At 65.1% G+C, this 25324-nt stretch overlaps 1 protein-coding gene across 4 annotated transcripts; it reads left to right on the top strand.

The window, feature by feature from the left end:
- The first annotated feature begins 1558 nt into the window (after nt 1-1558).
- On the top strand, nt 1559-20228 carry FRMD8 (FERM domain containing 8). Of its 4 annotated transcripts, XM_070068616.1 has the most exons (12): nt 1581-1709; nt 1843-1927; nt 2011-2095; nt 3247-3417; nt 7635-7736; nt 7910-7968; nt 8073-8239; nt 9730-9948; nt 11567-11690; nt 12263-12406; nt 16158-16362; nt 18946-20228. In XM_070068616.1, the coding sequence occupies exons 3-12, from the start codon at nt 2011-2013 to the stop codon at nt 19062-19064; spliced, it is 1395 nt and encodes a 464-aa protein (XP_069924717.1). In that variant the 5' UTR covers nt 1581-1709; nt 1843-1927; the 3' UTR covers nt 19065-20228. The 4 variants fall into 4 exon arrangements, with proteins under 4 accessions (XP_017194963.2, XP_069924711.1, XP_069924717.1 ...); XM_017339474.3 differs by lacking the exon at nt 1843-1927 and having other exon boundaries at nt 1559-1709; nt 3250-3417; XM_070068610.1 differs by lacking the exon at nt 1843-1927 and having other exon boundaries at nt 1559-1709.
- The last annotated feature ends 5096 nt before the right edge of the window (nt 20229-25324 follow it).

The raw sequence follows: 25324 nt of genomic DNA, 5'->3' as shown, positions 1-25324 counted from the left end.
AGAGAGAGAGAGATTCTATCTGCTGGTTCACGGCCCCAAATGGCTGCAGCGGCTGAGGCTGGTCAAGCTGAAGCCAGAGCCTGGAACTCCAACCAGGCCTCGCACACAGGTGCAGGGTCGAAGGACTTGGGCCATCTGCTGTCTTGCCAGGCGTATTAGCAAGCAGCTGGGTCAGAGGTGGTGTGGCGTGGCAGGAAAAGCCGCTGCTGGTGACGCCCTTGTCCCAGGTGGGCATCGGTTCGAGTCCCGGCTGCTCCACTTCCGATCCAGCTTTGTACGAACGCACCCGGGAGAGCAGTGGAGGATGGCCCGAGTGCTTGGGCCCCCGCACCTGCGTGGGAAACCTGGAAGAAACTCCTGGCTCCTGGCTTCAGTCTGACCCAGCCCTGGCCACTGTGGCCATTTGGGGGAGTGAACCAATGAATGGAAGATGTCTCTCTGTCTGTAACTCTTTCAAATAAATAAATCTTAAAAAAAAAAAAAAAAAATGTGGAGCAGCTGGGACTCAAACCAGCGCCCTCATGGGGATGCCAGCGTCACAGGCGGCAGCTTCACCCCGGCCCCAACCCTGTGGATTTAGACTTGCTGTTCTCTGGGCGTCCTCCTCTCTCTCCAGGTCGCCCCCTGGGCCTGCATTCCCTGAGCTGAGACCCACGCGGGAGCAGTGGGAAGGCAGGAAGGCAGATTATAATGGGCTCGGCTGTGGGGCAGTGTGGGTCCTGGGAGGGCAGCCAAGGGGCTGCCCCAGACCCTGAAGGGCAGCATCAGGCCAGGACTGCAGCAGCTGGGAGTCAGGGCCAGGGGAACCCACCTCTCCCTGTTGCTGGTCCCCGAGCCCCGTGTCGCCTGAAGCTGTCTTGTTCCTCTGGCCCGGGCAGGCTTCCCTGGGACCTGTTTTTCTCCAGGAGCTGCCCGCCTCAGGCACACACACGCTAGCACTGGTGATGTGACCGGGGGACAGGTGGCTTCACACCTGCCTCCGTGGGCCCCAACGCCTCCCCCTTCGCAGCCTGCGCGTATCTCAAGGTCTCCGAGGTTGTGTATCTAAGATAGCGAGGGCTCGCGTGGTTGCACCTGGCCTGGGTTTTGGACACAGACCTGTAATTCGAGAAGGGGCGGGTGCTTGGAGGTCATGGATGGGGAAAGGACCGGACCAGGACCAGGAGCGGACCGGACCAGGGGCGCTGGCGGCACCTTTCCCAGCGCCCAGGTGTGGGTGCCGGTTCACCCCCGGGGGCATCCCCGTTCACAGGTTAGGGAGAGCGGCCCCAAGTCCCAGGGAGGGCCAGCGTTAAAGCTCGCAGTCTTTGGAACTTCTTGAATCCTCCCCACACCCTGCTACAGGTCAGCAGTCAGGGGCTACGCCGGGCGCGGGATGCTCGCGCCGGGCCCCTGGGCTGGACGCCGGGCTAGGTCTCCACACCCCCAGCCCAGGGGCGTGGCCGGACACCGGAGACAGGCGTCCGGGGCGTCTGCGCATGCGCGGGCCTGCCGGGGGCGTGGAGGCGCGCGCGCGGCTTTCCGGGCTCCGATTGGCTCCCGGGGACGGGGCGGGGCCTCTGAGCTGCGTTTCCTCCGGCGGCTGCTTCCGCGTCGCTGCCCAGCGGCGGGAGCGGCTGCGAGGACCCGGGTGTCGGCGGGGGCGGAACGAGGGGCCGGAGTCAGGGCAGGGGCCTGGCCCGAGACGGCGGGCGCTGCGTCCTCGTGAGGTGAGAGCGCGGCGACTGCGGGCCGGGGAGGAGAGAGACCCGTAACTCTGCGCATCTGGGCGAGCCGCCCCCGACCCGCGACCCCCGCTCCTGACCGTCACTCCCTTGACCCGACCCCACCTCGACCCGGTAGAGGGACACGACGTCCACTCCAGCCAGCGCCGCTCATCCTGGTCGACTCAGCCCGGGACGCTTACCTTGCTCCCTGGGAGCTTGAGGTGACGCCCCCGCCCCCGCCCGGCCCCCGCCGCCGCTGCCCGCGGCCCTGGACCCGCTGTGACCATGGTTTCTGTCTTCACAGATGGACGGGACGGAAGGCAGTGGCGGGCAGCCCGGCCCCGCGGAGCGGTCCCACCGCAGCAGCGTGTCGTCTGTGGGCGCCCGAGGTGGGTTCCAGTTCCCGTCTCCTGGGGCAGGCCTGGGGGGTGGCCCTGGCCGGGTTCCTTGTCCACTCGAGATGGTTTTATGCGTTCGTTAGGGAATAAAGGACTTGGGGATGCTGGACACACGTAGAGCACCGCCCGGGCTCCGTCCCCAGCCGGGGCCAGGGCAGCCCTCCCTGCTCTCGGTGTAGAAGGGGCGGGCGCCCAGGTGCAGGGAGATCCCCGAGATGACAGGGGTGGGCTGCGTGGCCTCGCACCCTGGACCCCAGCGCGGGACCGGAGCCTCGGTTTCCCGCGGTCCGGCCGGAGATCAGGCACTTGGGACGCGAGGACGCCGGCCTCTCGCGCCGTGTCGGTCACGGAGTTCGCGGTTCGGGCTGGGGATTCGGATCACGCACCCATGGGCGTCCAGCCTCTGCCCTCCTGGGCTCCCGGCCGACGACTGGCGCCTCGGGCCCGGCTCAGCCGCGTCTGAGAGGGCCCCTTCCTTCCTTATCCATTTTTTATTTTTAAAATATTTTTACATTTTATTTATTTTAAAGATTTATTTATTTATTTGAGAGGCAGAGTCAGAGAGAGAGAGAATCAGAGGTCTTCCATCCACTGGTTCACTCCCCAGATGGCTGCAACGGCCGGAGCTGAGCTGACCTGAAGTCAGGAGGCAGGAGCTTCCTCCAGGTCTCCCATGCAGGTGCAGGGGACCAAGGACCTGGGCCATCTTCCACTGCTCTCCTGGGCCACAGCAGAGAGCTGGATCGGAAATGGAGCAGCCGGGACTGGAACCGGCGCCCCTATGGGATGCCGGCACTGCAGGCGGCGGCCTTACCCGCTACGCCACAGCGCTGGCGCCTGGAATGTCCTTGTTCAGGGCAGAGGGCACCAGAGCCCTTGGGGCTGCTGAGTGTGAGTGTGAGTGAGTGTGAGAGAATGAGTGTGTGAGTGAGTGTGCATTGGGAGGGGCTGCCTTGGCCGACCCTGAGAGACTCTTAGGGTCCTCTTCCGGCCCGGGGCTGTAGACACGGGGTTCCAGGTTGCTTGAGGGTCCCAGGTCCCCACAGCATTCTTGGCAGGCTCCCTTGGGGGTGCTGGGGCGTCTCTTCCGAGGCTGCCTGGGCAGCCGGGCAGGGTCGCAGCTGAGCCGCCGGCCCCTCCCGCAGCGGCGGACGTGCTGGTGTACCTGGCGGATGACAGCGTGGTGCCCCTGGCGGTGGAGAACCTGCCCGCGCTCAGCGCCCAGGAGCTGCACCGCGCGGTCCGCGAGGTGCTGCAACTCCCTGACGTCGCCCTGGAGGCCTTTGCGCTCTGGCTCGTCTCCCCTCTGCTGGGTAAGGCTCCCCAGGGAGACGCCTGGGCGGGGCGGGAAGGGGGACTCGCGGGGGTCCTGCACGGTGCACCCCCTGGGGGCCCAGAGCCCCGAGGAGTCCTGGGCTCCTCTGCCGGCTTGCTTTATGCTGCCGGCCAAGCCTGCCCTCACCTCCGTGGTAGCGGAGCCTAGGATGCCGGGGAGTGGGGCTGGGCGAGGGAGGGCTGGGGCCACTGTTCGCGAGGACACTGTGCCACTGTGCTGGCAGGCTGGGCGTGAGGTCACCAAGGGAGGGCCGGGGTCGCTGTTCGCGAGGACACTGTGCCACTGTGCTGGCAGGCTGGGCGTGAGGTCACCAAGGGAGGGCCGGGGTCGCTGTTCGCGAGGACACTGTGCCACTGTGCTGGCAGGCTGGGCGTGAGGTCACCGTGGCCTCATGGCCCAGGCGTGTCTTGCGGAGGAGAAACGTGACGTTTGGAGAGGCGAGACCAGTGAGAGGCAGGGCCAGGACAGCGCAGTGTCTCGTGGGCAGGAAAGAGGGTGAGGGCACAGTCACCCCTCAGGTGGCGAGGACAGCATGGGCTCCTTGGGCCCTGTGACCGCCCACGCCCTGTCCCGGCAGGCTTGGATCCCAGGTGGGTGGGCGTGGGCAGGGTCCTGCTGCAGACCCTCAGCCTGGGGGGTCACGGGGTGAGTAGGGTCTCTGAGCCCTGGGGCTGGACAGGAAGGGCCTCCCTTGGCTCTGGGGCGGGGTGGGGCGCCCCCACCAGCTGTGGCGTCCTGGGCGGCTGCCCGGAGGCCCTCGCCCACCCTCTTCCTGTTGCCCTGTCCCCTCTGCCGGCACACTGCCTGCGCAGGACGGCTGCTGGGCCTGCAGAGGGCGCTGTGTCCGCACGGCCCCCTTCCCCTTCCTGCTTCCTCCGCCCCCGCTCCGCCCCCGCACATTCCTGTCCCGTGGAAGTGTGAAAGGGCTGCTTGTGCTGTGTGGCTCCCGCGGCCCAGGGTCAGCACCCACTTTGTTCCCAGGCTGGGCTGCCTGAAGTCCTCTCCCACCGCGTTCTGGGAGTCATGCTGCTGGGCGGGGAGGGGCGCCCTCTGCTGGGCCCGGCCCTCGCCTGCTGTCTGGGTGTGTCGGTGGTGTTCGGCCATTTCGGTGCTGCCATTCTCCGCCCGAGCAGAGCTCCTGGGGCCACCTGTCTCCGCTAGGTGACGGCCTTGGCAGGAGGGCCCCTTCCAGCCAGCCGTGGGACCGCAGGGTCGGCACCGCACCGTGCCTGCTCTCTCAGAAGCGTTAGAGTTACCTGAAAGGCAGAGAGACGCAGGGGGACAGAGAGACCTCTTCCGTCTGTGCGGCAGAGCCGGGACTGGAGGCAGACACTCCCTGTGGGGGGTGGCGCCCAGCGGGGTCTCCGTGCTGACCTGCTCACATGACGGGCTTCCGCGAGCCCCCACGGCTCGGCGTGAGGGCTGGGCTGCGGGCAGGAGGAAGGCGTCCGTCCCGGGTCCGTCCTCGCCCACGCTGTCCTGTGGCCCGTGCTGGTCTGCTACCTTCTTCAGTACTCAAGGATGTGCAAAGCCCGCCCTGGGCCAAGCCGCATCCTGGACCCTGACGTGCCCGGGAAGGACGGATGGCGTCCCTGCCCTCGGAGAACTCCGACGGGAAGTGTGGGGAAGCTGCCGCTCCGTGAGGCTAGGTGACGCCGGCGCTCCCCGCGGTCTGAGAGCCGTTTCAGTCCAGCCGCCCCACTTCCCAGCCGGCTCCTGCTAATGCGCGTGGCAAGGCCCGGGGTGATTCAAGAGCTTGGGTCTGCTGCTCACGCGGGAGGCCCGATGGGTTTCTGGGCGCTGGCCTCCGCCTGGCCCAACCCCAGCTGCCTTGGAAGCGCTCTCTCTCCTCCTCTCTCTCTCTGTCACTCTGCCTTTCAAATAATTAAATGTGGTTAAAAACAGAAGCGAGGTGAAGGGAGACGGGGAAGCAGAGCTCAGTCCCTGGTGTGGCACTGACTCCGTGTGGCCCTGCCGCCCCTGCCGCCTGCAGGCCCAGGGCCTGAGCTCGGGCCCGCCTTGCGTGTGCAGAGACGTGACGCCAGAGCCTTTAGCAGGAAGCGGCTCTTACTGTTTATGTGGGCAGAGGCCCAGGTGGGGTTTCATACCCAAGATCTGAGCCCAGAGGAAGGCGGGAGTACTTCCTTGTTTCTGGTGTCGGCCTCTTTGCCTCCCTTATACAGCTGCAGGCGTGCATTGGACGGGAGGGTCTCATGCGCAGGACAACCCCAGGAGTGGGTACAGTACTGCATGTGTTTACTCAGCAGGAGTGGGTACAGTACTGCACAGGGGTACCTAGCAGGAGTGGGTACAGTACTGCACAGGTGTACCCAGCAGGAGTGGCTGCAGTACTGCACAGGTGTACCCAGCAGGAGTGGGTACAGTACTGCACAGGGGTACCTAGCAGGAGTGGCTGCAGTACTGCACAGGTGTACCCAGCAGGAGTGGGTACAGTACTGCACAGGGGTACCTAGCAGGAGTGGATACAGTACTGCACAGGTGTACCCAGCAGGAGTGGCTGCAGTACTGCACCTGTGTACCCAGCAGGAGTGGGTACAGTACTGCACAGGGGTACATAGTTTCTGTGATGGGTCTTCCACCGCGTACTGAGCCCCCTCCAGGGTTCTCCCCACTGCGCTGTGCCGCAGGCAGAACCGACGTGGTTACATGGTAGCAGAAAGTAACTATGGTGGAAGCTTTCACAGGCAAGCAGATGACAGCCAGACTCCCGGGACAGTCCTCCCTCTGGCCCTGGGACGGCGTCTCCGCCGCTCTGTCGTGTCAGTCAGAAACAAGTCTAATTAAGACGGAGGCCTCTGCCAGCCTCTCTTGTCCCAGGAGCTCCTGGGTGGAGCTGCTGAGGGCCGAGCGGGTCCCGAGCGGGTCGCTGGGAGAGGGCACGGTGCGCAGAGGGCATAGCAGGCGCTGCTGGGGGGAGCGTGGCAGGAGCTGGGTGGAAAAGAGGGCCTGGAGCTTCTGTAGAACCTGATCAGAAGTGGTGGGACCAGAGAGGCCGGGCAAGCGGAGGAAGGGACTCGGTTCCCCGGCTGCGACTGCGCTGGGGTCGAGGTCAGGGTGCGGGTGGCCATCAGTGGAGCCAGGGAGGGGTGGGGGGCACCTTGGACGTAGATCTCCATCCATGTGTAGAGGCCGGAAATGGCCTCTCACGTCTCAAAGGCAGCACCCCAGCTGGTGCAAGCTCTGGGGCCACCCTGCCATCTCTGGCCAGTAGCCCAGGGGCCGCGTGGCCGTGTGTGGAGCGTGCAGCGAAGGCCCAGTGTGGGCCAGGAATACAGCAGCGAACAAGACAGAGCCTGCCCCTGCCCCTGTGCTGCCCCTGCCCCGCCCCGCCCCCACCCCGCCCCCACCCCTGCCCTGCCCCCGCCCGGCCCCTGCCCTGCCCCCGCCCCCTGCCCCTGCCATCCCAGGTGGGCACTGGTGGTCCACACTGCGAAAGCAAGCAAACGGTGCACCCAGTGTGCCGGGGTTCCGAGGAGGGGCTGCTAGAGTTTGGGCTTGAGCACAGGTGGCCCAAGACCTGGCCAGCTCTTGAGGGCTGGGAAAGGGTGGCCAAGCCCGCAGGAGTGACAGGCGCGAAGGCCTGGGGGCCCAAACCGGCTGGGACCGATCTGGAGCCCAGAAGGCCCCTGTGGGAGCAGCAGGGTGGGGGAGGACGAGGAGACAGGGATGTGGTGGGAGGGCGGTGGCAGGAGCTCCCCGTGGCCGCACTGGGGGTGGGACTGCAGTGCTGGGTCCCGCCATGCCACCACTGCTGACCCCCCGGCCACGCCAGCCTCAGCTGCTGCCAACAGTCAGCGGCTGGCCGCGCCTGGCGCCGGACCGGTCTTGCCTTCGAGAGACGGCTTCGGAGAAGCGCCGTAGCCTCTCCGAGCCTCGCTCTCGCAGTGGTGAAGTGGGGAGAGGGTAGGGGTCCCGCAGGGTGCCTGCTTGGTTCCGATTGTCACTGTGGCCGCTGCCATCGTGAGAGGTGGGTGGGCGGCCACAGGCCGGTCAGAGGCTGCATGGCTCCTCCCCTCTCCCTCGCTCTCGCAGTGGTGAAGTGGGGAGAGGGTAGGGGTCCCGCAGGGTGCCTGCTTAGTTCCGATTGTCACTGTGGCCGCTGCCGTCGTGAGAGGTGGGTGGGCGGCCACAGGCCGGTCAGAGGCTGCATGGCTCCTCCCCTCTTGCCCCCAGAGGTGCAGCTGAAGCCCAAGCACCAGCCCTACAAGTTGGGCCGCCAGTGGCCGGAACTGCTGCTGCGCTTCACCGACGCGCCGGACGACGACGTGGCCATGGGTCAGTGCTGCCCCTGCCGCGCCTGCCCCAGCTCCCAGCCAGCCAGGCCCCCCGTGGGGCAGGTCCCTGGAGGAGCCTGGAGTGGGGTGGGCTGGGAAGGCCGTGGTGGGCAAGGTGAGGAGCAGGTGGGCCGAGAGGCTGGGCCCGGCGGTGACGCCAGCGTCTCTCCCCAGATGAGCCCTCCCTCCAGTTCCGAAGGAACGTGTTTTTCCCAAAGCGGCGGGAGCTCCAGGTGAGGCGGGCAGCCTGGGCGATGCCTCCCAGGCCCGGGGCCCCGTGCCCAGCCAGCCCCGGCCCCAGCCCCGGCTGAGCGGCCCCTGCCACCCTGGCCCACAGATCCAGGATGAGGAGGTCCTGCGGCTGCTCTACGAGGAGGCCAAGGGCAACGTGCTGACCGCGCGGTACCCATGCGACCCGGAGGACTGCGAGGCACTGGGCGCCCTGGTGTGCCGCGTGCAGCTTGGGCCCTACCAGCCCGGCCAGCCTGCGGCCTGCGCCTTGAGGTGAGGCGGGGCCCCTGCCCCAGAACCCCACCCTCAGGGGGTGTTTGGTCTTGCAAGGTGGGGTGCAGTCCTCGGGTCAAAGGGCCAGCGCCCCGTCTCGCTGCAGGTGAAGGGGCATCTGTGAGAGGAGTCCTCAGGCCGAGGGGCCCCGGGTGTGCATGGGGGGCGAGGGCCGAGCCACGGCCAGGGACCCACCAAACACTGGCCCCTCCCCGGCACCCAGCTCAGTTCCGAGCCCAGGGACACGGCCCACGCCCCAGCCCCTCGGCTCTGCCAGCTCTCCCCGCTGTGCCGTCTGCCGTGAGTCGGCAGGGCCCAGGCTGCCGTGGGTGTTGTGAACCCCTAGGGGGTGACTTGGGGCTTGGAGGTAGTTGAGTGGCCATGAGCTTGCAGGCCGGCCTGTTCCTAGCCAGGCCACCCCCCTGCCTACACGGGTGGGGTAGGAGAGTGAGGAGGCGGGGACCCATGTGGGGGATTGAAGGCTGGGGCTGGAAGTGGAGCAGCCGGGACTCGAACCAGCACCCATATGGAATGCTGACCCCACAGGCGGAGCCTTACCTTCTGTGACACAGGGCTGGCCCCGGGTGTTCCCTTTCTTCCTGGGGCTCCCGGGGTCTGCCGGCTTGGAGGTGCTCCTGTGTGTTTCCTGGCCAGGAGGGAGGCCGGCCTCCTGCCGACACCGTGTGCTGCGCAGGGCGCCCTCAGCTGGGGCAGGCGAGGGCCGGGCTTCCTGTGCCGGGAGCACTGGTGCCTGGAGCAGCAGGTGGGGGTGTGGCTGGAGATGGTGACTGCGGGCCTGTGCTAGGGTCACGGCGACTGTCACCCTGGGCTGTGGGGCTGCTGCCGTCCCTGCTCTGGGTGTGGGCGGGGGGCCCGGGAACAGCAGTGCCTCCTGCCGGTCGACAGCTGGGGCGGCAGTGGCAGACGGCCCAGCTCTGAGGCCTGACCTGTGCAGCGCGGGCGGTGACCCTGCCTGTGCCTGAGGCCAGCTCCCCAGCCCCGCCTGTGTCTGTGTCCAGCTCCCCAGCCCCGCCTTTGTGTCCAGCTCCCCCCGCCCCGCCTGTGCCTGCATCCAGCTCCCCAGCCCCGCCTGTGCCTGTGTCCACCTCCCCCAGCCCCGCCTGTGCCTGTGTCCACCTCCCCCAGCCCTGCCTGTGTCCAGCTCCCCCAGCCCCGCCTGTGCCTGCATCCAGCTCCCCCAGCCCCGCCTGTGCCTGCATCCAGCTCCCCAGCCCCGCCTGTGCCTGTGTCCACCTCCCCCAGCCCTGCCTCGGCAGTAGCTCGTGTGTCCCCTCGTCGCCCGTCTTCTCCCCACTCACAGCTCTCCCCCCAGCGGCAGGGTCAGCCCCCTGGGCCAGGCTTCCTGGGCGCCCGCTGGGACAGAGGTGGCGGGGATCTCTCTGGCGGCCATGTCCAGGGCAGGGTGCTGGTGAGGCTCCAAGCCAGGCACCTACACCCCGAGACCTCAGCTCCCTCTGCTTCCTCCACAGGGAGAAGCTGGACTCCTTCCTCCCTGCCCACCTCTGCAAGCGGGGCCACGGTCTCTTTGCTGCTCTCCGGGGCCGTGGGGCCAAGGCTGCGACGGGCGAGCAGGGCCTGCTGGATGCCTACCGCCAGGTGAAGGAAGCCGTGGGCAGTGAGCGCGAGGCCACCCTGGGCACCCACTACCGTGCCTACGTCCTCCGGTGCCACGAGCTACCCTTCTACGGGTGAGCAGCCGCAGCCCTGGGGCCGGCCGGCCCTGCCCAGTAGACCGTCCTCAGGCCTTCCTGTGCTGCCTCCTGGGAAACAGCGTCCGTGCCGTGCCAGCACCTCAGGCCCCACTCATCCCCAGCCGGTCCCCTGGCCTCTTCCCTTCCTTGCCGCAGCCTAGGACGCCTGGCACAGGTCCTCTAACACCGGCCACAGTCACTTGGTCCCTGGTCCAGCTGGCTGTCCCTTCAGCCAGCTCTCAGGCACCACTGCCTGCTGGGCACTTGGTAGGCCCCAGGGGGCCGCAGTGTCCAGTGAAGCGGACGTTGCGTGGAGGGGCGGGAGCAGTCCGGGCAGCGGATCGCCTGCAGGGGGCAGCGGGGAGCCCACGGGAGGCTGTGCCCACGTGAGCCAGGGGAGGGTGACATGCGGCAGCCGGGGCCATCACAGGGTGGGGGCCGGCAGGATTTGCTGACAGGTGCGCAGCACAGGAGGCGGCGAGGACTGCCGGTTGCTGGTTGAGCAGCCGGTGGCCGAGCTGTCTGAGCCGAGACGGGGCAGTGGGGCGCTTGGTTCTGACACTTGTTACGAGGCTGGCCATGTGAGTTTCGGTCTGGAGCTGGGGAGACGGCTGAGCTGGGCGGAGTCATCGGGGACCCCTCAGGGTGTGGAAGGTGTTGAAGTTCATGGCCCCCAGAGACGGCCTGGGGAGGGGCAGCAGGGCCTCGAGGGCGGCTCCGGGGTGGTGGCTGGCTGTGAGGCTGACCTCAGCTCCCGCCCAGTGGAGGTGGCCGTGGCTGGAGGGACGAGGAGGGGGTGAGAGACCCGCGTGGAGCTCTCGCGGGGAGCTCAGCTGTGGCACAGATCAGAAGTGGGGCGGTGGTGCTGAGGGGTCTTTCCGTTGTGATGGGCAGAGTGATAGTATGTGCATGTGTGCACACGTGTGCACTGTGTGTGTGCACTGTGTGTGTGTGTGTGCACTGTGCGCGTGTATACATTGTACGTGCATTCGTGCATGTGCACACACACACGTGCACTGCTAGGAGCGGTCCAGTGGTGAGTGGCCTTGTTCCAGCTGCTTCCATGTCCTCATCTGGGCCTGGAGACGGGGGTATAGGAAGCTTCCAACAGAGGGCCACAGGAGCAGGGCACCCTCCGGGGCACAGTGGCCTGTGCTGGTGTCCCGTCCTGTCCCAGGGCCTAGCCAGAGTGGGATCTGACTCGGCTCTGGCTTGGCTGAGTGGGAGTGTCACCGTGCAGGTGGGAGAAGGCACCACACCTTCCCCTCCATCTCCGTCTCAGGCCAGAAGCCACTGACGTACACAGCCCTGCCTTCCGGTGTGTCCCAGCAAGTCCCAGTGCTGAGAGGTCTCTGCCCTGGACGGTGGGCCGTGGGGTCCTCCCATCCGACGTGGCCTCAGCCCCCGTCCCCAGGGCTCCTCGCAGTGCCTGCACAGAGCCAGCTGTGCCCCGACCCGGGTCACAGCCCCCCGTGTGCCACCACCCAGGCCCTCGTGCTCAGCCAGCTGGAGTTCCTCTCTCCGGGACAGGTTCTGTACCCAGACAGCTGCAGAGGCCAGGGCCAGGGCCGGAGCAGACCTCCCAGAGGGAGCTGCTGACCGAGTCCCTCCCTAGGTGTGCCTTCTTCCACGGCGAGATCGACAAGCCGGCCCAGGGCTTCCTGCACCGGGGCGGGCGCAAGCCGGTGACCGTGGCCATCAGTCTGGAGGGCGTGCACGTCATCGACCACAGGGAGAAGGTACAGCTGCCATCCCTCGGGGCAAGAGTGGGTGGCTGCCCTGGGCTCGGGGTGGACACCGGGAGGGGGCCGCAGTCTTCCGTGTCTCCTGAGGACTTCCCTGATCACCTCCTCCAGGCGGGCGGCCAGGGCGGGTCAGGGAGGGAGTCTGGCTGCTCTGGCCAGGGGTTGGTCGTTTTCCAGATGGGTCAGTGGCTGGTTGCACTCTTGGGCCGTCTGTCCTGCTTTTGTCCCTACGTTGGCCGCTGACCGTTCTCTGGGCGCCTGTGTCGAAGGCGCTGGGGCAGCGTCCCTGCACCTGGGCAGGAGTCCCTGCATCAGCCCACACAAGTCTTGGCTGAGTTGTGGTTGTCCCCAGAGAGGGACCCCGGCTGTGTGCTGGGCCCTGCTCCCCATATGACTTGCAGCTGTCAGGGGCCTGCCCCGCCGGGGCAAGCGTCGTGGGCTGGCGTTCTTTGCTCCCTGGACCTCAGCCCGCTCTGAGGTTCTGGTGAGAGGCCACTGCCCCGTGGGTCGGGGGGGAGCAGGCCTCTGCACGACAGTCCCAGCTCACCGTGTCTCCCGCCGGCCAGCACGTCCTGCTGGGCCTGCGCTTCCAGGAGCTGTCGTGGGACCACACCTCCCCTGAGGAGGAGGAGCCCGTCCTCTGGCTGGAGTTTGACGGCGACAGCGAGGGCACGCCCGTCAACAGGCTGCTCAGGATCTACTCCAAGCAGGTAGAGTCGCCTCGCAGGCTGCTGTCCGGCTGGAAGGCGGCCAGAGCACCACTCGGAGCCTGGGCCGGGGCCTGCCCTCCGCGGGCTGGAGCCGGCCTGCGCGCTCGGGAGGCTGGTCTGCGGGTTCTGTACCGGGGCAGTGGCAGCTGCACTTGGGGTGGCTGTTGGTTGAGGGCTTGCCCTGTGCGCTTCCTGTCTGGAGGCCCCGTGAGCTGGGTGCGCTGGGCTCCTCCCAGAGTGACGCGTCAGGGCCGTGAGCTGCACTGGTTCCCGGTCCCTTCCTCTCCCTCCCTGGCCGCAGGCCCCTTTCAGGGACAGCTGCTTGCTCCTCCCCTCAGGGACGCCCCGTCCTGCCAGTGTCTCAGGTCTCAAGACCCCTGGTGGCCTCACTCGTCTCTGCACCCCTGCACCACACCCAGCCCCTGCCTTGCCACACGCAGGGCACCGGAGTCTCTCCTGTCTCCCCCGCTGTCCTGGAAGCCCCTCTCTGGTCCCCCCGGCTCCCCCTCCTGCCAGCTCCTCTGCTCCTCCTTCCGCGGCCTCTCCAGGGGCGGCCTCCCCACCCAGCGCCAGTGCCTGCGAGCTCTTTGCTGTCGCGGCTTTGCAGTCCCGATGTGCCCGCCTTCAAGCTCACAAATCCCTGATTTTTATATTGACTGGTCTAGGTGTTTCTTTGTAAGTAAACGTCTTACTGAATTACAATAATATGCATAAGAAAATGTGCCCAAACCCTAAAAGCTCAGCAGATTGTCCCACAGGAAACAGCCTGCAGAACACCTTCAAGGTTGAGAAATGAAGCCCCCGCGGGACCCCCAGAACCCTGCGGTCACTGCTGCCACCAGGGAGCCGCTGTCCTGGTGCCCCCCCCCCCCCGGTCGTCTTGCCCCTCTTTGAACCCGTGGGCGTGGATTCCTGCAGCGCATGCCCGTTCTGCCTGCCTCTCCCGCTCCGTGGTGTTTGTGGGATTTCTCCTGGTGCGGGGCCCTGCCGTCTCCTTGCCACGCGGTTTCCGGTGCGTGGATCTGCTGGTGTGCACCCGCCTGTCGTGTTGTGGCGGACAGGTGGTCCCCAGGGACTCTTGCGTGCAGTGTTGCTGTGACCGTCAGGCCCATCTGCGCACCCCGGCAGTCGCACAGCCGAGTGGGTTCCGGGGCTGCGAGGTTCGCCCTCCGCAGACGCGGGCAGTTTTCCGCTGTTGGAAGCATTTACATCGTGCGGGGGTGTGGGCGTGCTCTTGCCCCGTGTCTTCATACTGTCAGTTTTCTTCTTAAAGGTACCTGTGTTTATCTGAAAGGTGGAATGACAGGGAGAGACACAGAGAGAGCTTCTGTGTGCTGGCTCACTCCCTCAGTGGTCACGAGAGCCAGGAGGCTGGAGCTCCGTCTGAGGCTCCCTGTGGGACGGGGCCCAAGGGCTTGGGCCGTCCGCTGCTGCCTCCCAGGGGCGTTAGCAGGAGCTGGATTGGGGGTGGAAGGGGCCTTGATCCCAGACTCTCATGTGGGATGGGAGTGTCCCAAGAGAAGGGCTTAACCCTCACTCCAGTTTTTACGGTTTAGCCATTCTGTTGGTTAAATGATGGTATCTCTGGGCCGGCGCCGCGGCTCACTAGGCTAATCCTCCACCTAGCGGCGCCGGCACACCGGGTTCTAGTCCCGGTCAGGGTGCCGGATTCTGTCCCGGTTGCCCCTCTTCCAGGCCAGCTCTCTGCTGTGGCCAGGGAAGTGCAGTGGAGGATGGCCCAAGTGCTTGGGCCCTGCACCCCATGGGAGACCAGGAGAAGTACCCAGCTCCTGTCATCGGATCAGCGCGGTGCGCCGGCCGCAGCGCGCTGGCCGCGGCGGCCATTGGAGGGTGAACCAACGGCAAAGGAAGACCTTTCTCTCTGTCTCTCTCTCTCACTGTCCACTCTGCCTATCTTTAAAAAAAAAAAAAAAAAAAAAAAGATGGTATCTCTGTATGGATTTTTCCCCCTTTAGTTTAAAAGGCAGAATTAGAGAGAGAGAGGTCTTGCATGCACTGGTTCACTCCCCAAATGTCCACAGCGGCAGGGGCTGTGCTGGGCTGGAGCCAGGAGGAAGGAGACACTTCCTGGTCTCCCACGTGGATGCAGGGGCCCAGGCACCTGGGCCATCTTTCATGGCTTTCTCAGGCCATTAGCAGGAAGCTGATAGGGAATGCAGCAGCCAGGACTGAACCAGTGTGCATACGGGATGCTGGCGTTGGAGATGTAGCTTAACCCACAATGCCACAGCACTGGTCCCTATTTATTTTTTTAAATAGCTAATTATTTATTTGAAAGACACAATGACAGAGATATCTTCTATCAGCTGGTCTACTTCCCCGGCAATAACCAGGCCTGGGCCAGGCCGAAGCCAGGAACCCAGAGCTCTGCCCAGGTCTCCCACATGGGTGCGAGGGCCCAAGCACTCGGGCCATCGTCCACTGCTTTTCCAGGCCATTAGTGGGGAGTTGAGTCGGAAGTGGAGCAGCTGTGGGGCTGGCACTGTTGTGTAGCTGATAGCTGCGTGCAGTGCTAGCATCCCATATGGGGGCTGTGCCCTGGGGAAGCAGTGGACGATGGCCCAAGTGCTTGGGCCCCTGCACCCGTGTGGGAGACCTGAAGGAAGGAAGCTCCTGGCTCCTGGCTTTGGATCAGCTCAGCTCTGACCATTGGGTCCACTTGGGGAGTGAACCAGCCGATGGAAGGCCTCTCTCTCTGCCTTTTTCTCTCTGTAACTCTGCCTTTCAAGTAAAGAAATAAATCTTAAAAAAAAAAAAAAGTAGAGCAGCTGGGACTTGAGCCGGACCCGTATGGGATGCCGGCCTCGCAGACACCAGCTTTACCTGCTGTGCCGCGGCGCCGGCCCCCAGCACTTTGTTCCTTCCGAGTAGATCTGGCCGCTTCGTTTCCTTTGCACTTCCGTGTGAATCTTAGAATCCACCGGAAGGTTTTCACGTCTCCCCTCCCCTCTGCAGAAGAGCTGCCGGCTCCCGAGGTCGCGTTCCTTCCTTCCTTTCCAGTTTTCTGTGTCTGGGTTTTTGCTGCTGCTGCTGTTTCTGAGTAGCGGAGACAGAGTCCCCGCTGACGGCCCCCTCCCCGGATGTCTGCCCGGTGGGCGGGGTGGGGGGGCAGGCGGAAGCTGGGGCCGGGGACTTGGGCCGCTTGAGCTTCCCAGGGTCTGCGTTGCGGGGAGCTGGAGGCGGAGGGAGAGGCCGTTCGTGTCCCTTTCTCCACTGTTTGTCTTGGGTGCTCTCGTGAACACTTCTGGTCCCGCGGGCCAGCGCTGTCCGCGTCCTGTCAGACGGTCCCGTGGGCGCGGCTGACTGTTGCCTGCTGGGCTCACTCCTCCTCCTGCAGAGTTGGGCTTGCTGGTGCCGCACATCCGTGTCCCATGTAGCCGGGTCCCCTTTCCCGCCCTGACGCCTCGGGCAGTGCGAGCTGGGCCCCACGGGGCCTCCCCGCCTCCTCTGAGGCTCCCTCTGGCCGTCTGCAGGCGGCTCGGAAGCCTGCGTTCCTCCGGCCTCCCCTGCGGTGTCGGGGTGGGGGGGGCTCGGTCCTCGCATCTCCTCCCCAGCCTCCTGCGCTCTCGGCTGCTGAGGTCCCCACTGAGCGCGCGTCAGTCCTCTCCGAGGTCACGGCGTGGGGGAGTGGGACACCTTCCCTCCCCCCGCCTCCCTCCTCCCCAGGGAAGCTGCTCCCCACGCCTGGCCTGCGCCCTGTGGCCTCACGCTGGGCCCTGTCCACCCGCAGGCCGAGCTCATGAGCAGCCTCATTGAGTACTGCATCGAGCTGAACCAGGCCGCGGAGCCCGCCGCCCCCCAGGAGAGCGCGCCTGGTCCCCGCTCGGCCCCCAGCCCCTCGCAGCCGCCCGCCCAGCGGCCCAAGCTGCGGAGGCAGGGCAGCGTGGTGTGCAGCCGGATCCAGCATCTGTCCACCATCGACTACGTGGAAGACGGTGAGCTGCCCCTTGCGCACGCGTGGGTGCGTGTGCACACCTAGCTCCGGACGCGGTGGGAGTGAGTCTGCGTGTGCAGGACCTGTTGGGAGGGGGAGGCTGGCCCTGGCCGTCGGATTCCTTTCCTGTCCCTTCTCCTGCCACGTCCACAGGTGAGCTTCCTGCAGTGTGCGTCAGTGTGGGCAGCGCGTGGGCAGGGCAGAGGCCCGCGGGGTGGGGGATCCCTGTGGAGAACCTGGTGAAGTCTGACACTGAGCTGGTACCACACCAGTGCCGGCTTTGAGCTTCTGGCGACACAGACGGCCACGTGACGGGCCAGCGCCGTGGTGCAGTGCCCTAACCCACAGCCTGCACCGGCATCCCTTATCAGGGCGCGGGTTCGTATCCCGGCTGCTCCACTTCCAATCCAGCTCCCTGCAGGGGAAGACGGCCCAGGTCCCTGGGCTCCCGCCACCCACGTAGGAGACAAGGATGGAGTCCTGGCTCCTGGCTTTGGCCTGGTCCAGGCCTGGTGGTTGCAGCTATTTGGGGAGTGAACCAGCAGATGGAAGGTCTCCTTCCCCCCCACCCCCGCTCTCTCTCTCCCTCCCTCCCCCCCCGTCTCTCCCCGTCTCCCTCTCCCCCTCTCTCTCCCTCTCTCCCTTCTCCTCTCTCTCTCTGTCTCCCTCTCCCCATCTCTCCCTGTCTCTCCCTGTCTCTCCCCCGTCTCTCTCTCTCTCTCCCTGTCTCCCTCTCTCCCTCCCTCTCCCCATCTCCCTCTCCCTGTCTCTCCCTGTCTCCCTCTCCCTCCCCCTGTCTCTCTCTCTCTCTGTCTCCCTCTCCCCGTCTCTCTCTCTCCCTCTCTCCCTGTCTCCCCCGTCTCTCTCTCTCTCTCTCTCTCTCTCTCTCTCTCTCTCTCTCTCTCTCTAACTCTGCCTTTCAAATACACAGACTGAAAAAGCCGCAGCAGCTGGGGGTGCCTCCCTGGGAAGCGGGCGGGGGTGTGGGGGCTGCGAGGGCTTTGCCGCCCGCGTGGAGGCTTCAGTGCAGAAGCAGAGCTGCGTTTACACGGCAGGAGGCCCCCCCATACTGCCGACCCGACCCGGGGCAGAAAGGTCGAGGACAGACGGCACAGCCGCGTGGGGGGAGGGGGAGGGGAGACACACACACACACACCCCGCGGCCAGCTGTCACCGCAGCTTTTCCCCCCTGTGGCCCGTAAACTGTTTGCGAGCATGCCGTTAGAGAATTTTAAAAATAAGTTTTGGAATCAGAAAAGCAGCCTTTTCCGTCCCTCACGTTCCGCCGTCGTGGCGACGGTGGCTTCCCTCAGGCCCGCCCTGTGTGCACCTGCGGCCCGGGGCTGCCCCTCCTGCCGGCCCCTGTGCCATCGTCCCCGCGGGCTCTTGGCGGCTGGGCCGCTTCTCAGGGTTTCCTGGTTGGTTCATTTTTCATTTTTTTTTAAATCTTTTTAAGGTTTGTTTTTATTTTATTTTATTTATTTATTTTTTTTTTTTGACAGGCAGAGTGGACAGTGAGAGAGAGAGACAGAGAGAAAGGTCTTCCTTTGCCGTTGGTTCACCCTCCAATGGCCGCCGCGGCCGGCGCGCTGCGGCCGGCGCACCGCGCTGATCCGATGGCAGGAGCCAGGAGCCAGGTGCTTTTCCTGGTCTCCCATGGGGTGCAGGGCCCAAGCACCTGGGCCATCCTCCACTGCACTCCCTGGCCACAGCAGAGGGCTGGCCTGGAAGAGGGGCAACCGGGACAGAATCCGGCGCCCCGACCGGGACTAGAACCCGGTGTGCCGGCGCCGCTAGGTGCTTTTCCTGGTCTCCCATGGGGTGCAGGGCCCAAGCACTTGGGCCATCCTCCACTGCACTCCCTGGCCACAGCAGAGGGCTGGCCTGGAAGAGGGGCAACCGGGACAGAATCCGGCACCCCGACCGGGACTAGAACCCGGTGTGCCGGCGCCGCTAGGCGGAGGATTAGCCTAGTGAGCCGCGGCGCCGGCCTAAGGTTTGTTTATTTGAAAAGCAGAGCAAGAGTCCCCATCTGCTGGTTCACTCCCCAGATGTCCCCGGCAGCTAGTGCGGGGCCAGGCAGGAGCCCGGAGCCCCCCTGAGTCTCCCACGTGAGGGCCGGGACCCAGGTACCGGGGCCGCCGTCGCCTTCCCAGGCGCATCAGCCGGCAGCTGGGTCAGAGGGCAGGGCAGCCGAGGCTGGAACCCAGCACTCGACGCGGGATGCCGGTGCCCCAAGGAGCCGGGCCGGAGCCGGCCCAGGCGGTGTGAGGCAGGCACAGGTGTCAGGTGCGTCCACTGCTGTCCCGAGTGCAGTGTGGCCGAGCGCCCCCACCCCTGTCCGTCCCCCGTGTGCCTCGCAGGGGTCTGGTTTCTGTGGTCTGTCCGTGACGAGGTTCTGGCCAGAGCTCCAGCTGACCTTGATCCCCCGCCTCAGATGTGTGGGGCTGGCACACACCCCACTTCTCCCTGGGGGCACTGGTGGGGGTGCAGGGGTGCCGGGGAGCTCGGTGCTGACAGCCCAGAGCCACCGGAGCTACCGCAGCCGCCGCCGCCTCAGCCTCTCCCTCCCCCTCCCGCCCAGGCAAGGGGATCAAGCGGGTGAAGCCGAAGCGGACCACGTCCTTCTTCAGCCGCCAGCTGTCCATGGGCCAGGGGAGCTACACCGTGGTGCAGCCCACAGACGGCGTGGAGCAGGACTGAGCCCAAGCATGGGGCGGGGGGAGGCCTCGGCCCCCGCCCCCACCCTCCTCCCTGGGGGCTCCAGGCCACGGAGATGGGACGGCGCCTGGGCCTCCCAGGGTCGCCCTGGACGCAGGGCCCCGCTGCTGTCTCAGGGCCTGCGCTGGCCACAGTGACTTCCCAGAGGTGAGCCCGTCTCCAGGAGGCGGAGGCCCTGCGTGAGGGGCTGCTCCCGCGGCCTGCAGTGCCCTGCACTTGGGTGACCGCAGACTGAGCCGCGGCAGAACACGAGGGGAGGGCCCTGCCTCGCCCGCCGAACTGGGGACTGGATGGGCGGGCAGGGCTGGCCCACACGCAGTGCCTTCTTGTTGGCCACCGGGAGGTGGCTATCCCGTGACCCCACTGCAGCATACACTGAATTGCTCCCCGGGCCCTGGTGGTCCCACCTCAGCAGACCCGCGGCCTGCCCTTTGCTCCCAGTGTCCTGGGTCCCGGGGTCTAGCTGGGGGCCTGTCTCATCTGCGTGGGCTCAGTGAAGCCATGACCCCAGGGCCAGCCCCCAACGAGGTGGTCTCTGAGGAACGTCAGAAGGAGGCGTGGGTGTGGCCGCTCCCCTCCCGCCCGGCCTTCTCGTGCCTTCCCAGACGAGCCCGTGGGGGGCCGCAGCTCTGACCTGTCTGACCCGTGCTTCCTGGGCAGGCCCGGGGGCTCAGGGCTGGGCTCTGCCTTCCCCGCCCAGCGGTGCCCACGGGAGGAAAGGGTGCTGTTGGGAGAACCTGTCCACCCCCGCCCGCCCCCCCACGGCAGGGACTGGGGGGTTCGTCAGAGTGACCGGGTGGACAGGGGAGACCTCCAGGAGCGGCGGGGCTGCAGGGCGGCGTCAGGACACGTCCTGTGTCCCCTCGTGCAGCCCGGCCTGTGCCCAGGACTCCAGTCAGGCACTGTTGATTCCAGGTGACTGTTACCTGATGGGCACGCGGGGTGTGCATATGTGTGTGCGTGTGTGTGCGTGCGCAGTTTCCTGTTTGTGTTCTGCAGCTTTTCTCATGTTTTCTCAGCGTTCACTGTGCCTTAACCTCCTCTGCCTGCCCTTTGGGACAAAGCAGGGGTTCGCCGAGTGCCCCATGAATGTTCTCTTCTTTTGTATCATGTGACTTGTTAATAATAAAACTCGTTCCCAGCGAACCGTGCAATGGTTTATGGGGTGAGCTGACGGTGGGCGGTGTGTTCACGAGAGCCTAGGGTTCCAGGCTGCGTGTGTGGATTTTGCTAAGCCCCGAGGGCTGGCCACAGGGAGCGGGCTCGGAGGACCCCGGGGGAAGGCTGCTGCCCCGCCCGGGACCTGGGACCTGGGCCTGTGCGGCGAGCGCAGTCAGGTTGGGGGAGCACAGCAGTTCCACGGCCTCTGAGGCGCGCAGGGCCTCGTCCTGTGGGGTCCTCGCCCGGCCGGGCCCCCGGCGAGGCACTCACCTCCTCCGTTCCTTGGGGAGGATCCTGGCAGCACCCAGCTCGGGGCTGTAGGCGTCAGTCAGCTCTGTCAGCTCAGTGCTGTGTCTGGGAGCTGCGCGGGAGAACGGGGGCCTTGTGGGACAGCAGCTTCCGGGTCCAGGCCCCGAGTGGGCGGGCAGCCGCGTCTGGATGGCAGGGCAGAAGCAGGAACGGCAGCCACACGTCGCCTGCCCAGGCGCTGCCCCTCTCGGGAGCCCTCCTGTCACACTGGCGGGGCCTGGCAGTGCCGTGCGCTCGGTGGTTTTGTAAAATTTGCTCACAGAGGACTTTAGAACTTATTTTTAATTAATTTATTTGAAAGGCAGAGTTTACAGAAAGAGGGAGAGACATCTTCCATCCGCTGGTCCTCTCCCCAGATGGCCAGAGCTTCTCCCAGGTCTCCCACGCGGGTGCAGGGGCCCAAGCACTCGGGCCATCTTCATCCGCTTTCCCAGGCCACAGCACGTGGAGCAGCCGGGACCCAAACCAGCGCCCACATGGAATGACGGCGTCACAAGTGGCGGCTGTACCCTCTAGGCCACAGCCCGAGGTCAGCGTGGAGACACAGCAGAGGACGCCGCTGCACCCCGTCCTGGAGTCCCACCCAGCTCCCCGCGCCTGGCTCCTGTCCCACGCGGGCGGCCGGCCAGGCGCTCGCTCCTGGCTTCAGCCCGGCCCAGCCCCAGCTGTCGTGACGAGGAGTGAACCCGCGGAGAGAAGCGCTTGCTCGCTCGCTGTCTCTAGTTCTGCCTTTCAAATAAGTGAATTAATCTCTCTCAAAAACAGAGAAAGTGGGTTTCTTCCCACCCTGGGCAGGGCTCCAGGTTTTGTGCACAGCTGCCAATGACAGGCACCTGGACTTTCCCGGGGGGGAGGGGGGTGGTTGTCTGCCACTCTGGGGCCGGAAGCCAGCTCCCTGAGCCCTGGTTTCTGTGTCCGTCATGGGGCCAGTGGAGACGCTGGGTGTTGGGTGTGCCTGCAGCGGTGTGGGATTCTGTTGCTGTCACCCTGAGGACCCCTGTGACGCAGAGAACATTTCGTTCCCGTCTTAGGCGCCCTGGGGCTCACGTGTGGCCATGAGCCAGCGGCAACAGTGGTCCCACGGCTCCGGCCTGAGCCCGGCTCCCTTCCTCCCTCGCCCGTTCCATCCCCTGCTGCTCCTCGGCTCACAGCTGGTCCCCGGAGCCTCTGCCCTCTTGGCCACATGGCCGCGTGTAAGGACGTCAGTCGTCAGGTTAGGGGCCCTGGTCCCGGGTGAGGGCACGTGCTGAGGTTCTGAGGGTTCGGGCTTCATTTTTTTTTTTTTTGAAAGAAACTGCAGAACCCTAGTGGCACCCTAAGGTGCACCGCATTGGTCTTTGGCCCTTCCAAGGCATCAAAAGCTGTTACTTAAAAACACCAGCTCCCCCGGGGTCGCAGGAGCGTCAGGAGAGTGTGCTCCTGCCGGCTGGGCGCCCGCCTGGCTCCAAAGGTGGCCCGTGGGGTCAGCGCGTGGTGGCGCTCAGAGCTGTCGCCGAGGCTGGGGCATTTCTGGGTCATCCAGCACTGGGGCCACCTGTGGGACACTCCTGCAGGCCTTCCCAGCCTTGGCTGGGCACGCGTGGCTCCCACCACCACCGCAGCCACAGCCCAATCAGGGGCCAGCACAGCAGCATGTCCGTCTGTCCAGAGCCCCGGGCGGGGGTGGGGTGGGGTGGACGATGACGCCATGGCCTAGTGGGTAAAGTGCCACCTGTGACGCCAGCATCCCATGTGGGCGCCAGTTCAGGTCCCGGCTGCTCCACTTCCGATCCAGCTCTCTGCTGTGGCCTGGGAAAGCAGTAGAAGACGGCCTGAGTGCTTGGGCCCCTGCACCCATGTGGGAGACCTGGAGGAAGCTCCTGGCTCCTGGCTTCAGCCAGGCTCAATCCCTGTCATTGCAGCCATTTGGGGAGTGAACCAGCGGGTGGAAGAGCTCCTCCCCTCCCCCACCCCCACCCCCATAAACTTTCAAAATAAATGTCATATATATAACATATAACATTAATATATAATAATACATATATAATATATGTATCTATTGAAAGAGAGGAAGAGACAGAGAGAAATCTTCCATCCACTGATTCACTCCCCAGATGGCCACAATGACAAGGTTGGGCCAGGCTGAAGCCAGGAGCTTCTTCTGGGTCTCCCATGTGGGTGCAGGGGCCCAAGCACTTGGGCCGTCCTCCACTGCTGTCCCGGGCACATTAGCAGGGAGCTGGATTAGAAGTGGAGCAGCGACGGCCGGCGCCGCAGCTCACTAGGCTAATCCTCCACTTGCGGCGCCGGCACACCGGGTTCTAGTCCCAGTCGGGGCGTCGGATTCTGTCCCGGTTGCCCCTCTTCCAGGCCAGCTCTCTGCTGTGGCCCGGGAGTGCAGTGGAGGATGGCCCAAGTACTTGGGCCCTGCACCCCATGGGAGACCAGGAGAAGCACCTGGCTCCTGCCATCGGATCAGCATGGTGCGCCGGCCATTGGAGGGTGAACCAATGGAAAGGAAGACCTTTCTCTCTGTCTCTCTCTCTCACTGTCCACTCTGCCTGTCAAAAAAATTTAAAAAATAAAATAAATAAAAAAGAAGTGGAACAGCGGGGACTTGAACCAGCGCCCCATATGGGATGCTGGCGTCACAAGCAGCAGCTTTACCCACTGTGCCCTCAAAGCAAATACAAAAAAAAAAAAAGAGAGAGAGAGACCCATTGGAGACCCAGGGCCTGCTGTGCCCTGAAAGGTGTCATGCTGTCTGAGATGACTGAGGGTGCAGGCATGAAGATGACTGGGCAGGAGAGGGCTGGGGTGGACACAGCCAGAGCCCCCGCCGGGTGTCAGCAGGAGCTACCGCTGCTCCCCGCACAGCTGAGTCCAGTCAGCTTCTCCAGGGACACAGAGTGGGAACGCAGGTGACCAGGACAGTGAGCCACTTTGCACACCGCCATACCCCTGACGGGACCAGGCCACGCGCGCTCGGCAGAGGGGCAGCCGGCAGACGCCAGCTTCCTCCCCGGTGCTGAAGCCGTGGTTAGGGCGCCCGCAGCAGCAGCCGGGGGGCCTCCGTGTGATGCAGCTCCGGCCCCTGACTCCAGCTGCATTTGGGTTCCTGCCACCCACATGGGCACCCAGATGGAGTCATTAGGGGCATTTGGGGAATGAACCGGTGGGTGGGAGATCTCTCTCTCAAATAACTTATTTTTTCTATTTTTTAAATTTACTTGAAAAGCAGAATTACAGAGAAAGGTGGAGAGAGAGATCTTTCGTCCTCTGGTTCACTTCTCAAATGACTGCAACGGCTGGTGCTGGGCCAGACTGGAGCCAGGAGCTTCTCCCAGGTCTCTCAGGTGGGCACAGGGGCCCAGACCCCGGGCCAGCCTCTGCTGCTGTCCCAATTGCATTAGCAGGGAGCGGATCTGAAGTAGAGCAGCTGGGTCTCAAACTGGCGTCCACATGGGATGCCCGTGTCACAGGCAGAGGCTTAACCTGCTGTGCCACAGCGCCGGCCCCCTCTATACAGTTTTTTTTTTTTTTTCTAAAGAAAAGCTTTCCTGGGGGAGAGAGCCTGACAGGCTTAGGATCGAGCTACGCAGAACAAGGCGAGAGGGCCCAGCATGGGCCACACCAGGCCAGGCCAGGCCAGACAACCCAAACCTGGCTGTGACCTTGAGCCTGGACACGGGCAGCCCTGACTCCAGGGGAGCACAGGCCTCAGGACAAATTCTCATTTCTCCTCGCTGACCGGGAGGAGCCACCTGGACGTCATCACTGTCCACCACCCCCATTTCAGAAAAAGCAGGCGGTTACCAAGTGGCCGGCGGTGTGCTCAGGCTGCGGGGCCAGCCGTGGCCAGCAGGGGGCAGCTGAGCCCACCCTTTCCCCAGCTCAGCCGCAGAGGCCGCACCGCGGCGCTGCCCTGGGCCTGGTGCCCTGGCTCCTGCCCACTGGGCTTTCCTCCTGCCACTGGGTCCGTGCTGGGGACGCGGGGCCGGGGTGGGGGCGAGCTGCACAGGTGGGGTTTCCTTCCAGGACCTGTATTTGCCGAATGCCAGGATCCACGTCTGGAAATGGACTTAGCTCTGTGATGTGAAACAACACCTTAGTCAATACTTTCAAAACTAGGGCTCAGGGTGGGCACACCCTGGGGAGGTCCTCTCCCTCCAGCTCCCCCTGTGCCTACGGGAGCTGGGGCCCCCTCCCCAGCCTCCTCCCCTGCTGTCCTGGGCACCTCCCGTCCTCCCCACAGGCTGAGCGCTCTGCTACTTAAAATGTCTGACCTAACTTGGGACAAGGAGGCTAATAATAGTCCCAGCTGTTCCCGAGGGCCACTGGTGACGGACAGTCTGGGGCTGTGAGAGCACAGGCCTCCCAGTCAAGGTCAGCAGCCTGGGGGGGGGGGCTCCCACTCCCCCCACAGAAGCCCTGACTTCAGCCAGGGACCCCTCAGATGGCCCTGGAGCCGACCAAGGGGGTGGGGAGAGAGTGGTGGTCACAGCTCTTCAGGGGTCAAGGTGCTCCAGGGGGTGGGGTCGGGAGGGGGCGAGCAAGGCCCAGGGGAGCCCCCAGGGGAGTGGGAGGCCAGGGCCAGGGGCTGCTGGGATTCCTGGTGAGTGGTCCTGGTTAAGGGAGGGGTCTAGGAACGCTGGGCTTTGGTCACCGGCAGCAGGGGTGGAAGCGGTCTGGGGGCTCTGGAGGGCTCCCCAGGCCTCCATCTGCTGGGGTGGGGAGCGAGGCACAGGGACGAGGGGGCGGGAAAAGTGGCTGCAGCAGACGAGGTGACGGCG

The sequence above is a fragment of the Oryctolagus cuniculus genome, chromosome 1 (assembly GCF_964237555.1).
Source record: "Oryctolagus cuniculus chromosome 1, mOryCun1.1, whole genome shotgun sequence".
In the NCBI taxonomy this organism is placed as follows: domain Eukaryota; kingdom Metazoa; phylum Chordata; class Mammalia; order Lagomorpha; family Leporidae; genus Oryctolagus; species Oryctolagus cuniculus.
The sequence above is the reverse complement of the archived record's forward strand: the minus strand, read 5'-3'. Positions and strand labels throughout refer to the sequence as shown.